The sequence below is a fragment of the Rhamphochromis sp. 'chilingali' genome (assembly GCF_963969265.1).
Source record: "Rhamphochromis sp. 'chilingali' genome assembly, chromosome: 2".
Classification (NCBI taxonomy): domain Eukaryota; kingdom Metazoa; phylum Chordata; class Actinopteri; order Cichliformes; family Cichlidae; genus Rhamphochromis; species Rhamphochromis sp. 'chilingali'.
In genome coordinates this window covers 68,965,575-68,980,663 of record NC_137930.1, presented here as the reverse complement: position 1 = coordinate 68,980,663, position 15,089 = coordinate 68,965,575, and the positions used below count along the sequence as shown (strand labels likewise).

The window sequence follows — 15,089 nt, the reverse complement described above, 5'->3', positions numbered from 1 at the left end:
TAAACAAAAAGTCTGAAAACTATTTTCCGTGGGGACTTCAGCGTCCTCACGTATTCTGCAGCAGGAAGTGAGTAAAAGCCCAGAGGATAATTCCACAGAAGTTCACTGTGTAGCACGACGTGTGGTTTACCACAGAGTCAGTCTGTGGGTCCTAATGGGACTGCATTAGGTATTTATATATAACCCTTTCAGATGTGCACGGCTTGATTTCTTCAGACATTTCTCTCCAGCCCTGTCACAAGCTTTGTGTCCGCTTACATGTGACAAACATAGATCTATCTTTACACTGGCTGCTTGTCGTGTGTGCCGTGACCTTTGTTTTCCTAAATCCAGAATGCATAAACGTGGGACGGATTCACTGGAGAGAGAGAGCACAGCTGTGAACACGTGTCCTTACCGTGGTCTCGTCCTCATGCAGCACCTGGTCATATCCGCTGAGCGCCACACAGAAAATAATGGCTGTGACATCCTCAAAACAATGAATCCACTTCTTCCTCTCTGACCTTTGACCTCCCACATCAAACAGCCTGATGGACACAAGAGACAAACACGGGAAACAAGATCAGATTTTTTAACACAAACATAATTGAAATCGCCAATTATTACATTTGTACAAAATAGAAATAATAAATTAAATTCAGTCAAGTCAAATTAGAAAGTGATTCAATTTGAAGCTCATTTCGAAGCCTGATTCAATTTGAGAACGACTTCTTAGCAGACGTCCAAACTGACGGAGATCCGGGGAGTAAAGCAGCTTTCAGTCCGTGGGTATAACACAGTCCTAATAACAGGTTTACGTCCACACAGAAGGACTCTGGCCTCGCTCCTGGACCTGAAGGTGCTCTGAGGATGTCTGATATTAACAGCGTCCCGAGCGCCGTCACAAAGATCTTCTTGGATTTCCTTCTTTTCTCCTCAGAATCTGATTTTTGAAACAGTTTGTGGTTTAAAGAAACACAGAAACAGTTTTTATGCTGACATCATTTCCTTATACTGTTATCACCGATGATGATCTGACATGTGACTTTCACTTATTTACGCTCTTCAGATAAACAAAGGAGCTCTTATATTTGCTGTCAGAAGGTTGCTATTAGGATTTCCTCTGCATGAGCGAGGACAGTGCCTCTGCGTATGCACACTGTACCTGCTGACTGCGGCGTGTACAGATCAGGGTGTTAGCCTGACGCTAAATCCTATCAGGGTTTTATCACAGTGAGTGAAATGGAGCTTCAGAGTATCTGGATTTGTTTCTCCCGTCTCTCCTCTGCAGCGACAGTTTTCCGGATCGATTACCACAGACACGTGGCAATTTCTGACGTCAGGTTTGATTTTCTGAGGACTGCACTAAAGCTGAAACTGTTGAGGTAGCTCAACATCTGTCACAAGTATACAAAAACACACACTAACCAAAAAACAGGAGTGTGCTGCACTGAAAGTAAGTCAGCTGATGTTGCAAATGACCAGATTCAGATGTGCAATTTTAGAAAAGAACATAACAACCACCCTAAAGGACTTAATCCACAGTGAGATGAAGTCAGTCAAGTCTGTGATGGGTATAATGGTAGGTAGGTTCATGGGTTACACCCAGGAGAGGAACACTGTAGCCTCCCACACACTGCCTGACTGCTAGTAATAGCAACTGAGCTGACAATATTTAGGCTTCTTCAACAAAGCACACCCAGCACAACTCCTACACAACGGTGAGAGTGACAGCAGAACGAACTGCACAATATAACCCAAGCAAAAGAAGGAGGAAAAGCAAAACAAGCATTAGCTGCCAAACGTGATGTGCATCCATCCAGAAAAATAATTGGTGTCTATGCTACACGTATTAACCCCTCTGCTGTCTTCAGTTAGGACATGAATGTGTGCTTATACCTGCACACATCCACAGAAGTAGGGCGGAAAATGAGCGATTAGATTAGACGCCAGAACAGGACTCGCCCCTTCTCTTTCCCATAATGCCTCTCCTCTCTGTCATCATTCCCACGGCTCCTTGTTCTAATTGAATCAGAGCTCATTTAAAAGGAAGGGAATCATAAATATAGACACTTGTTTAAAGCATTTAATCTCATTAATTACAGGCTGGAGTTCCTACTGTACGCTTGGCTAGAGGAGCAGTAAGAGGCACCGCTGAGAGTGAAGCACCGAGCGCACACATCGGGGCAGCAGTCGCTTTGGATACTGACCTGAAATGAAGGTTTTTGAAGGTAAAGTGTGTCTCGACGATGCCTGTGGTCTTCACTCGGGTCCTCAGGATGTCCTGCTCTGTGGGCTGGTAGTCCGCCGCACCAATTCGATCTAGGCTGTCTAGATAGCTGCACACAGACACACAAAACTCAGAATCTGACACAACAACTGTTTGTGTACCCATACAACAACTGCAGGAAAATACCACGTGTAAATGAGGTCCAAAAACATCAGCGAGCCATTGTTCTCACAAATTTCCCTGAAGTGTCCTTTACATCCACCAGGAGCTCATGTAAGTGGCTCAATGTTGATGACTGCATTGACAGAGATGTGAATGGATTTGTGGTGCTATGGCCTACTTTCAATTTAAGTGTGAATTTGTGTTGCATAATGAGCACAATCTGACACCCACCCACCCACCACTGTAGATCTGCAAATATCTGAGCTAATTCCAGGTGCTTCTGTTCTTTCCCTGCTCCTTCTATGGGAAGTGAGCCTCAAATCAGCACTGTAGCAACAGCAATGTGTCACATGGTTCAATATCTCATTGTAGAAATCTATTTTAGTGGCTCAGAAATGTTGATTAAATTTTGGTTTACTGGATAACAGCAAACTTCTCGCTGCTACACATTAGAAGAATAACGTCTGTCTGAAATACAAAGTTACCACATGGAGCAGCCACTTGGTAACAAGTGAGGAAGGGGAATGGGAGGATTCACTTATGTAACGGAATATCCCTGGAAGAGGGCCTTTATTTTTTAATGTGCACGTATAAATCAAATAATCGTGAACAGCAGAATCCAGAGAATCGTTCTCTCAGTCACTCGAGCTCTCACACTATCTACTGTAGCACACAGCTAAGGGCGACAGAAGGAAGAGCTACAGTTATGTTAGAGTCACTTTGTGATTGTTAGGCTTGCCTTCCTCTTTAACACCTGAATACTGCTCTGGTTCCAGCTAATGTGCACCTTGGAAGGTTTAATCCCTCATTTTTTCCTTTCTTGTTTATTCCCTTCTTTAAATTAAGGTCAATCTCACCATCGGGGCGAAGGACACAGACAGTAAGTAACATTTACAAAGGTTATAAAAGTGTTCATGAAGCACCTTCCATAGACGAGTGGTCACAAAGTGCTGGACACAAATAAAGTAAAATAAATAAGAAAATTAAAAGCCATAAACAAGATGCATAATAAATTAAAATCAGTAAAAGTATCAACTGAAAACCAAGTTTAAAGTCCACAGAGTCATCTGAATGTAACTGTAATAGGTGACTAGCCCAAAGCCTTGGTGCCACAGATGCATATCTTTAATCTAGAAACTGTTCAAAGTGTTGTTTCAGAGCCGTTAGGAGGATCATTAGTTACTTTTAAAAGACAAAAGCTAGAGAGATGACGAGAAAAAGAAATGGATGGTACACTGTCACAGCTTCAGCGATAAGAACAACTGATTACAGAGAAAGGAATCTGAATTATATTGTGATTAAAATGTGAAAGCTGTAAGGAGGACACAAGAAGACTGGATATTTTTATCCTGAGCAAAGATGAAAGTGTGAACAGCTGAGCCTCGATTTATTTCTGAAACTGAAAACAAACAAGCACCACATCCTGAAGATGTGCGCACCATGTTTCTACACAGCATCCGTTGACTGGATTAGTGACTTGGTGTTAAAGCATGTTTCAATTCACAAAATGAAAGGATGCTAATTAGATTACAAGGCAGTCAGTCAAACAAACCAGAGCACTTCATTACAAAGCAATCCAAAGCAGATCAATTATGCCGAGTGGTTCATGCAATTTGTGTGAACCACTCGGTATTTCAAACTGAAAAGTCACAAACATTTTGCAAAGAAACAGCAGATTTCCAAAACCTAGCACGTGGGAAATGTAAATAATGAGCCCAAAGAACTGCGAGGAGCTTAGAAGGTTTACTAAGAAAGAAGGGTTAGGGTTAGGGTTAGGTTATTTGCCATTCGTGACCTTCAGGAGGTCTGACCCTCTCTAACAAGAACACGTCCGCTCCTCCTGTTGGTTGTTTCCATTCTGCTGTTAGGCTTCACAGAAACACCTTTTCACACGAACTCACACTAACACAAATGCCATTATATAATGTGCAGAGCTGCAGTCCCACAAAGGTCTCAAACACACAGTAATGTCAACTACATATCACCTTCGGACAGGCAGATGACTTTTTGTAACCTGTGTTAGGCTGTTTTTAGCGGACATACTTCTTGGTACGCTAGGTCAATGAACACCGACCTCAGGAGTACATACAACATTATGGCTTATCACTAAAAGAATGCTTGACCAAAAGCAACTTTCAACAGACTTGATGCTGATCTGCCACGTCATTGGGCTTTGGCTACTAACTAATGTGTAGCTGAGTAGCTAGCTAATCTAGCAAACCAGACATGATAAGCCCAGCAGATGTTTGTAGGCGTAGCTTCTATAGAGTTATATTTTACTAAGGGGGGAAATACAGGGTCACTGTTTATTAAATTTCCAGTAAAGTGTTTAATAATTACAACAGTGGTTAACTTAATTAGTGCTGTGCCAAGGAACAATGATCTCTGACACGGTCAGACTGATCGCTAACTGCTAACTGCTCGGCAATCAAGCTGATTTCTACTTTATGTTCCCGTCCAGGCTGGAAAACTACACTGTAAAAAAAAATCCTAAAAAAACAGTAATTTTCCGGCAGCTGGGGCACCAAAATAATACGATAAAATCACAGAAAATAACTTTCCCATGAAAATACGGTTATTTTCAGTAATGACAATACAGTTTGTTGCCCTAATTTTACATGGGATTTTGCCTTTTTCAAGTGCTTTTAAACATTAAATTAGGAAGAATTTTATGTGATTAAACAATGAAATTACCTATAAAAAAGGTCAATGAATGCAGCACTATGAATAATAATACTTAAATGTACAGAAATATACAGTTAACAGTCGGTCAGTGCATTTAAAACTCAGGAGAGCATGGTACTAGCTTCCTCTCAGAGAGCAGCACGGCTCTTCCCGAAAACCCTTAGTGTCTAAATGCATTTAAAATTGAGGGTAGGGCACCAGCGCCAGAGGTGGTTTGGAGTACACCGCGATTTTTTGTTTTTATGGGCCGATGGATCTTTTTTTTTTTTTTTTTTAAGAAGGGTATATATAATGAAAGGTGTTGGATTGGCCAATTGGTCATGATTGACTCTGGGCTGGACCAATTACAGCCGAGGAAGCTGGATGCACCCTCCCCCTTGTTTAGCAATCACGTGATTTTTGCGCATTGCATGCTGGGAACTCGTGGCAAAACAATCCAAGTACCGCATCAAATGCAAGCATTTGCAGCACCGCAAAACGTTCATTCTCCGGTTCCAATACCTTCTTGTTTTTTCTTTGCCGCAAAAAAAGGAATGTACAAAACAAAAGGAGAACAATGCCGGTCCGTACAAAGACAGACTCGACGAAAAGACAAAGAAAAGATACGAGGAAAAAATCAAAGGAGTGAAAGGGTCAGACCCTTACGAGCACACAGAGTGGACAAAAGACGTTAGCGTGCTGCCCAACTTTCACCACGCTCAGATTTATAATCATACGGTTCTTGGAGTGAGTGCATACACTCATGAAGTTTAGTAACTTCAGGTCACTGCAACAAGCCCAGGTACAGTTTACCGACGGATGGGTACAGGACCTTGAAATGCACCGTGTAGAACGAAAGACCATCGTACGAACAAAGGTAAGTTTACCAGTCTCACAAATTGTCGTCATAAACACACATTCCTTAACAGTTTATTAATAGGACCTTTGAGCTCAACGGTAATTAATTAGTAGTAGAAATAATTTCTGGTAGCATCACAGAAATGTAGCAGTGACAATAATACTGTATGCTGTAATCGTACTGGGCAATTAGTGATACAAAAAACCTGTTTTATCCTGTGAATAAAAGTATATGTTTTTGTCAATGTACCATAATAACAGAAGCGAAACACAATATTGTGTCAGGACAATTCACTATTTATGCACAATAAACAAAGGAGCATAGCGCGACCATTTCTGTTCAGCGCCAGACTTGCTTGTAACCTATATCACCAATTATGTTAAGAAAAATGACGCATTAAGTACTACAAAACTCTGACCTTTGTGGGAATGCTTGGAGCAGACTAACATGTGAGCTGGAGAGTTCTGCGACGTTATATTTGGTATATCCAGACCATCCGTCGCCTCTTACTTCGGAAACATGGCTTAAAAAATTTCTCTTCAACAACGTAATCCGATAAAAAAAAAAACAAACACTCTCTTTACCCGTCGGCTTCCCGTGGCTGTCATGCGACCGGCTATTGCAGTTAATAATACAACAGCTTCTTGACATTTTTTGGGTTTCTTTTTATCGCTGTGTAACTGAGTTCAATTGAAAGCCTGTGTGCGCTACTACCTCTTGCCACGAGTTCCCAGAATCCTTTGCGGTTTTACCCCTGAATGACGTCACATTTTCAATCTTTATCCTGGTGGGCCAAAATGCCCGGGCCGATTTTTTGTCCCAGTCCAGCCTTGATTTTAACAATCTAAATATGTACAGATAGATACATTTAACAAACAAGAAAATTAAGTTTTATTACATTTACAGTGATTTTACGTTAATTTACATTTGAAATGTAATATCACAGTCTATTTATGTAAATTTAATGATATTCTAGAAGAACAGTACAAAACTGTAAAATACACAGTAAAATACTTTTGTATCACGAATTTTTTTTACAGTGTAGGTAATATGGATAATGGACAAGATTTCCAGCTGTGCTTGATATTCCCCACTGGTTATGATTTGATGTGTATTCTACAGCTAAACATTTTATTCTGATATATACCTTATCTGTTTCTGAAAATGGCAAGAATCCAATCACGGTTCTTAAGTAAAATGGGATTTCAATAATTATCTCTTTCATGTTTGCTGTCATTCCAAATGTGATTAAAGTTGGGAAAACTCTAAACTGGGCTAGTTATGTCCATGAAAATGGACGAATAAACCTCTGTGAGTACAACAGCCCGCAGTATTGTTAACAAAGCTATAACACTGAACACTAATTAACTAAAACCGCCGTAAAGTGCCATGGAAGAGCTGCATTTCTAAATTGTTTTTGGAGTAATAGCCAACCACAATAACAGGAAACCGACCCGACAGGGACATCTTACACAGAGAGTACGAGAGAGCCAGATATATGGAGTACAGCTGTATCGATCCCCTGCTGTATAAACTCAAGTGCAGTGACTCTACGTGAGCCATTTACTAGTGCAGTGGCTCACTACAGAAACACAATCCATCAAGTGAGAGCCATAAGCAGCCTGTCAGCTCTATACTTACGGTAACACAGAAAGCTTCTCATGTTTACATTAAAGCAACGATTTATTGTATAAACATCACAATACATACAGTACACCCATATACTCTATCTTCAAGTTTAAACTAAATAAAATTTGTTATTACCATTGTAACAGTGACACAGAATTTACTATCTCCATGCAGCATTATGTTTTTTTATGGCAAGAGAGGGGTTGGCTTAACCGTCTTAACCCATAGCTGTTGCTAAGGAACCAGCCTTTAGTTGGTTAGATGCGTCCCCTACTGCGATGTCCTGACACATATTTAAAACCAGCACTTTTCTACAGAAGCAGCAGCTACGTGATGCAAACCCATGAAAGCTAGCCACAACATAAAAGTGCTCTGAGTCAACAGAGGAAAAATCCCTGTCATTACTTAGCACGAATGAGAAGAAGACCAGGAAATCACACACACACACACACACGCACACACACACACACTCGCACACACACACACTCGCACACACACACACACACACACGCACACACACACACACTCGCACACACACACACTCGCACACACACACACACACGCACACGCACACACACACTCGCACGCACACACACTCGCACACACACTCGCACGCACACACACACACGCACACGCACACACACTCGCACACACACACACACACACACACGCACACACACACACACTCGCACACACACACACTCGCACACACACACACACACACACGCACACACACACACACTCGCACACACACACACTCGCACACACACACACACACGCACACGCACACACACACTCGCACGCACACACACTCGCACACACACTCGCACACACACACACACACGCACACGCACACACACTCGCACGCACACACACTCGCACACACACTCGCACGCACACACACACACACACACACACACACACTCGCACACACACACACTCGCACACACACTCGCACGCACGCACACACACACACTCGCACACACACTCGCACGCACACACACACACACACACACACGCACACGCACACACGCACACACACTCGCACACACACACACACACACACACACTCGCACACACACACACGCACACGCACACACGCACACACACACACACACACACACACTCGCACACACACACACACACTCGCACACACACTCGCACGCACACACACACACACACACACACACACACACACTCGCACACACACACACTCGCACACACACTCGCACGCACGCACACACACACACTCGCACACACACTCGCACGCACACACACACACACACACACACACACACACACACGCACACGCACACACGCACGCACACACACACACACACGCACGCACACACACTCGCACACACACTCGCACGCACACACACACACACACACGCACACGCACACGCACGCACACACACACACGCACACACACACACACACACACGCACACACACGCACACACACACACACACTCGCACACACACACACACACACTCGCACACACACACACACACACACACACACACTCGCACACACACACACACTCGCACACACGCACGCACACACACACACACACACACTCGCACACACACACACACACACTCGCACACACGCACGCACACACACACACACACACACTCGCACACACACACACACACACTCGCACACACACACACACACACACACACACTCGCACACACACACACACTCGCACACACACACACACACACACACACACTCGCACACACACACACGCACGCACACACACACACACACACACTCGCACACACACACACACACACTCGCACACACACACACACTCGCACACACACACACACACACACACACACACACACACACACACACACTCGCACACACACACACACACACACACACACACACACACACACACACACACTCGCACACACACACTCGCACACACACACACACTCGCACACACACACACACACTCGCACACACACACACACACACACACACACTCGCACACACACACACACACACACACTCGCACACACACACACACTCGCACACACACACACACACACACACTCGCACACACACACACACACACACACACACACACTCGCACACACACACACACACACACACACACACACTCGCACACACACACACACACACACACACACACACACACACACACACACACTCGCACACACACACACACACACACACACTCGCACACACACGCGCTGCAGTGGACAAACCAGCATCACTGTGTATAGCAGTGATCTAATAAATGATCAACATGGCTAAAGCAGCTTTGCATTATGACCCAATAACATGTACAGCGAGTCTAAATAGTCAAATGTAATGCAAGCTGTAGAATCAATATATTGAGCACAAAACAGAGACTGTGACATTTAACTGTAACGTTTATCCAACATCGATGACGGAGTGTTTGTAATAGCTGTGCATTATGCACGAGCTCTGTATTCAAGTCTTTTTAGCCTGATGAACTCAGCCAATACTTACAGCATCCATTTATTAGGGGTGCAACGATATTCGTATCGATATTGAACCGTTCGATACAGTGCTTTCGGTTCGGTACGCATATGTATCGAACAATACAACATTTGTAATTTCTTTTATCAATTTTTCTTCTGACGATGCTGTCTGTGTTGAGCGCTCAGTGAATCTGTGTTCGACTACTCCGCCTAGGCTCGACAGTGCAGCCTAGGCGGAGTAGTCGAACACAGATTCACTGAGTGCTCCACACAGACAGCATCGTCAGAAGGAAGAGCGCAGGGCAAGCTAGCGAGACAGAAGTTAAGCTCTCCTTACAACATGGACCTCCCCCACCCTCATTCAGATCTGGCGTTTGGAATTATTTTGGTTTTCATGTGACGTATGACCCTGAAGGTAAGCGAGTCATGGACTAAAGTAAAACAGTATGTTGGATGTGCCATGCAATGCTCAATTACATGGGTGGGAACTAGTGTGTTAGCGCAGTTAGCTCGTTAACGTGTTGGCCGTCTAGCCCCATGCACGGAGCGATCGGCGGTAGCTCGTTAACGGAGATTTGCCGTGTTGTGGCGTTAAGGTCATTTCAACGAGATTAACCTGAAAGCACTAGTGAGAACACAACGAATATGACTGCACATTTACGCCGACATCATCCTAGTGCAAAGACCAAAACAACAAGCATGCTACTAACTTTAGCCGAGTCATTTAGACAGCCGTTAGCACAGGATTCTCCTTATGCTGCTGAGAATATAGCCCAGAAGAAGCGGATAGTATAGCTTTTACTTTGGAAAGAGCCATTTCTCTGTAATAAACTCTCTTTTCCAAAGATGAGGGATTCCTCAATCAGATACAGGGCTCGCAAAATCGCTAGCCCGACGTCCTGGGGCTAGCGATTTTTTCAGTCGGGCTACCAAAATCTATCTCTGCCCTGCCCGTCGGGCTATTGTAGGAAAAATATATGTCAATGCTTTTGCATTCTTTCAGAAATGTAGCTGGGTAATTATGTCATTGGCATCGGTGAGCCACTGTCAATATGTGACATATTGAAGTCGCGTTTGAATTTGCGCTTGTTTTTTGCTTTCACTTTGCAATCGTGCGAACTGTGTATAGAGAGCGACAGCACTGATCTGTGAGTGATGATAATTTGTGCACCAATTCCTCTGACATCGTCTTATTAATCGTTAGCTTACTATGCAAACATGACAAGTGAAATCTCCCGCAGCTTAAACATGTGAGAGGTTGATCGCGCAGAGAATCGCTGAGCTTATGTGAGTGAGTGTGTAAAAGCAGCAGTATATATATTTTAGTTCTGCTGAGCCAAATAAGACAGGTCAGGGTGAAGAAGTGACAGCCAAAGAAAAGCTTACCACAAAACGGAGAAGTTATGACAAATCAGACTATAAGGCAAAAAGAAAGTGCAGCTTTATGGTTTCATGGACAAAAGAATTTCTGTGGCTGCAATATGACGAGCTAAATAACCAGGGCTGCACATAAGTGGTCCGCAGGTGCGCATTCGCTGTCAAAATAAAAAACACGCACAAGGGTGAGGGTTAAATTTAAAAACTGTACTTTTGAGTTAAAATATATATTTATAATTTTAATAAATGACAAATTAAAAATGCATGAACATTTTTTTGTATCGAAAAAATATCGAACCGTGACACCAAAGTATCGAACCGAACCGAACCGTGAATTTTGTGTATCGTTGCACCCCTACCATTTAACTACTTTGCCTGGTATTTGTATGTAATTTCATATGTGCAAGATTGGTGTTCACGTTTTGAATGACTGACTGTGTCATAAAGGCAGTGGATGTAAATCACAGTCAGAGTGTATGTGCATTGTGCTAAATAGGTCAGCCCATGCAGGGTATTTGCACAGAGACAGACAGAGAGGTGCTTCAGGCAGGACTTGCTCCTCTCACAATAGACCCTTCTGCTTTCTATGCAATAAAAAGACATTAGATGCACTCGTGAGTACCAACACACAAAAAAGTACTATTAATATTACTAATAACTGCCAACTTTGGACAGTTTTATAACATTCTCCACATGAGAAATAACATCAAATTTATCTTCTGTTAAGGGTTTTCAATAAAGACACACACACACACACACACAGGTTGAACCTAGTGTGGTCTGATCATGTGATATGTGTCCTATCAGTTCATAGGCTGGTTGCTCTGTTCTGCTCCACAGGCCACAACATAGTAGGCAGAGTGCATCAATCTTTAACGTGACATTTAGCACAGACAAACTACACACACACACACACACACACACACACACACACACACACACACACACACACACACACACACACACACACACACACACACACACAGTGGATGTTACTTAAGTTACTGATTACATGTAAATGCTGATAGGAGTATGTTTGTAATCCTTCAAAGGATCCTTCACTTTGCCTCCTCCATTTCTCTCGCTCTCTCGCCATGCCTTGTGCCCTTCACGTGACCTTTTATTACCTTTTCTCTCGCAGCCTGTATCTTTAAATGATAACATCCATGTAACTTTCACTGAGTCCTCTGCCACGATCTTTTTTTTTTATGTCGTGCTGTAATTTTACTGGATGTAAGAAGCACAATTAAACGACAAACACGGCACTTGAGGGAAATGACTGCTTCTTCTTCCTCTCTACCCCACCCACTCGCTCTCTCTCTCTTCCTACCTACACATGCACTCAGCATAAGATAGACCCAGTAATGGCGATTGACTGTAATAGGCGGGGTATGATTGCATGAATAAACAGTAGTGTGTATGTGTTTAAGTTCACGTGTTGTGTTTAAAGCGGTGTAGCAGCTACTAATGACTCATGTATTCATCTGGTCTCAGTAAATCAGGGATCTGCTGACGCAAACACAAAGACAAATATATTTGCTGTGATGATTTGGTGCATCTGTGGGTATCACTACAAACACTTTGTGTCTACAGCCACCAAAGGGATGGGAATCATGCTTAAACTCAGGGTTCCCCCTACTGAGCCGACAGTCTTATCAAACGGGATTTCTAGTTTTTTCCTCGAAATTCACAAAATGCTAAAGTTTACTGTCTGTTGCTTAAAGTTTGAAGCGATTTGCTTTAGTCCAAAGTTACGCAGCAACTTGTGTTCAGCGGTCAACTGCAGGCAGCACGCTTCTCAGGTTGTTAACCATGCAAGCTAGCTATAAGCTATTAGCATTAGCCGGAAACGTCCCAGGTGCTGAGGTTTTGCAGACAGTTGACGGCAACATTAACTTGTCGGCCGTGTTGGATGTGTTTGTAATCCTTCAAAGATGTCTGTAATTAAATAAAGATGTCAATGTAAGATGAAGCAAACGAGGTCCAAGTCGCACTGACCTACAGACCACACAGTTCCCCAACCAGTTGGCAAAACCTCCCTGTGATTGCTTTGGCTGCTAGCACACTGCTAACTTTTTCATTAAGCTAACTTTTGGATCAGATTTAGGTTTTTATTTTTGTTATAATGGATTCAGTACTGATATTGATAATGTTTACAGCCTCACAACAAAAACACGCAGAAATAAGCACATGGACGTACTACTGCGCTGAATCGTTGAGCTGGTACTCTCGTGCGCGACTGAAGCACTCCTGGATGCCCGAGTCAGACCACAGACGCATCATGGCGGAGAGCAGCTCAGCAGAGTAAGGCTCCGTGTCCTCCATACGACTGACCACATCGCACACCATCTTAGCATCCGCCTGAAAGAAAACACAGCAGGGAGGCAGCTCCAGGTTAGCGCTGTCAGTGGAGTGAAGAGGCTGTGGCATTACAAGAGCATCATACTGATTATGAGACGCTGGAGTACAACAGTGTAGCACTGTGTAAACAATGTAATCAAACCATCTTTGTGAGAAATATTTAGAATGTAAAAGTTTCAGACGTAGCACGAAATGTGTACACGTGTAACACGTGTGTCCTTGCAAAGAAAAGCGTCTGGACTTCTTTAAGTTGCTTGAAGACGTTTCACCTCTCATCCGAGAAGCTTCTTCAGTTCTAAGGTCAAATGGTGGAGAGTCCCAGATATAAACCTGGTGGGAGTTTCCCCCCACAGAGGGACAAAGGACCCCCTGATGATCCTCTAATCGCCTGAGCCAAGGTGTGAAACTGGGTGTGCGTCCCAATCAGCCAGAGTTTCGGGTGTGTTCATTGTGAAACCTGGCCCCACCCTGTCATGTGATTTCCTGAGATCAGATGGCCCAGGATGTGAGTGGGCGTTAAGGCGTCTGGGGAGGGATCTCAAAACTGGATTATAGATGGCAGAGAGTTGGTGTCGTAAACCAACCGATCTACATTGGAGAGACCAAACAGCCACTTCACAAGCGGAACACAGAAGAGCCACCTCCACAGGACAAGACTCAGCAGTCCATCTGCATCTAAAGGTCAAAGGTCACTCTTTCAAGGATGCCAATGTTCACATTTTGGACAGAGAGGACAGATGGTTTGAAAGAGGAGTGAAAGAAGCATCTATGTCCACTGTGAGCGACCATCTTTGAACAGAGGCGGGGTTTACGACACCAACTCTCTGCCATCTATAATCCAGTTTTGAGATCCCTTCCCAGACGCCTTAACGCCCACTCACATCCTGGGCCATCTGACCTCAGGAATTCGCATGATAAGGTGGGGCCAGGTTTCACAATGACCTCACCTGAAACTCTGGCTGATTGGGACCCACGCCCAGTTTCCCACCTTGGCTCAGGCGATTAGAGGATCATCAGGGGGTCCTTTTGTCCCTCTGTGGGGGGAAACTCCCACTAGGTTTATATCTGGGACTCTCCACCATTTGACCTTAGAACTGAAGAAGCTTCTCGGATGAGAGGTGAAACGTCTTCAAGCAACTCAAAGAAGTCCAGACGCTGGCTGCCTCCTGGACAAAGGCGGCAGCTACATCAGCTCCTGGTAACTGATACAGCTGAAGAGGAGTTGCTGTTTGGGGCATGTGATTACAAATGTCAGCGCCGCGCTCCTAGCTTTGGGTTATACCCAAACTTTATTTCAGCTTGCCAATAAGCTCAGAGTAAAGCAGCTCAGAGATCCACAGCG

At 43.8% G+C, this 15,089-nt stretch overlaps 1 protein-coding gene across 2 annotated transcripts in view; it reads right to left on the bottom strand.

The window, feature by feature from the left end:
- The window catches only part of LOC308392369 (guanine nucleotide-binding protein G(o) subunit alpha), a 112,723-nt gene that overhangs the window by 18,224 nt on the left and 79,410 nt on the right, over positions 1–15,089 (bottom strand). For both annotated transcript variants that reach the window (XM_080875360.1, XM_080875359.1), the window contains exons 4-6: positions 13,587–13,747; positions 2,190–2,318; positions 398–527 (exon numbers count right to left, since the gene is read on the bottom strand). In XM_080875360.1, the coding sequence (XP_080731486.1) occupies positions 398–527; positions 2,190–2,318; positions 13,587–13,747 (420 nt within the window). The remainder of the gene's footprint in view (positions 1–397; positions 528–2,189; positions 2,319–13,586; positions 13,748–15,089) is intronic.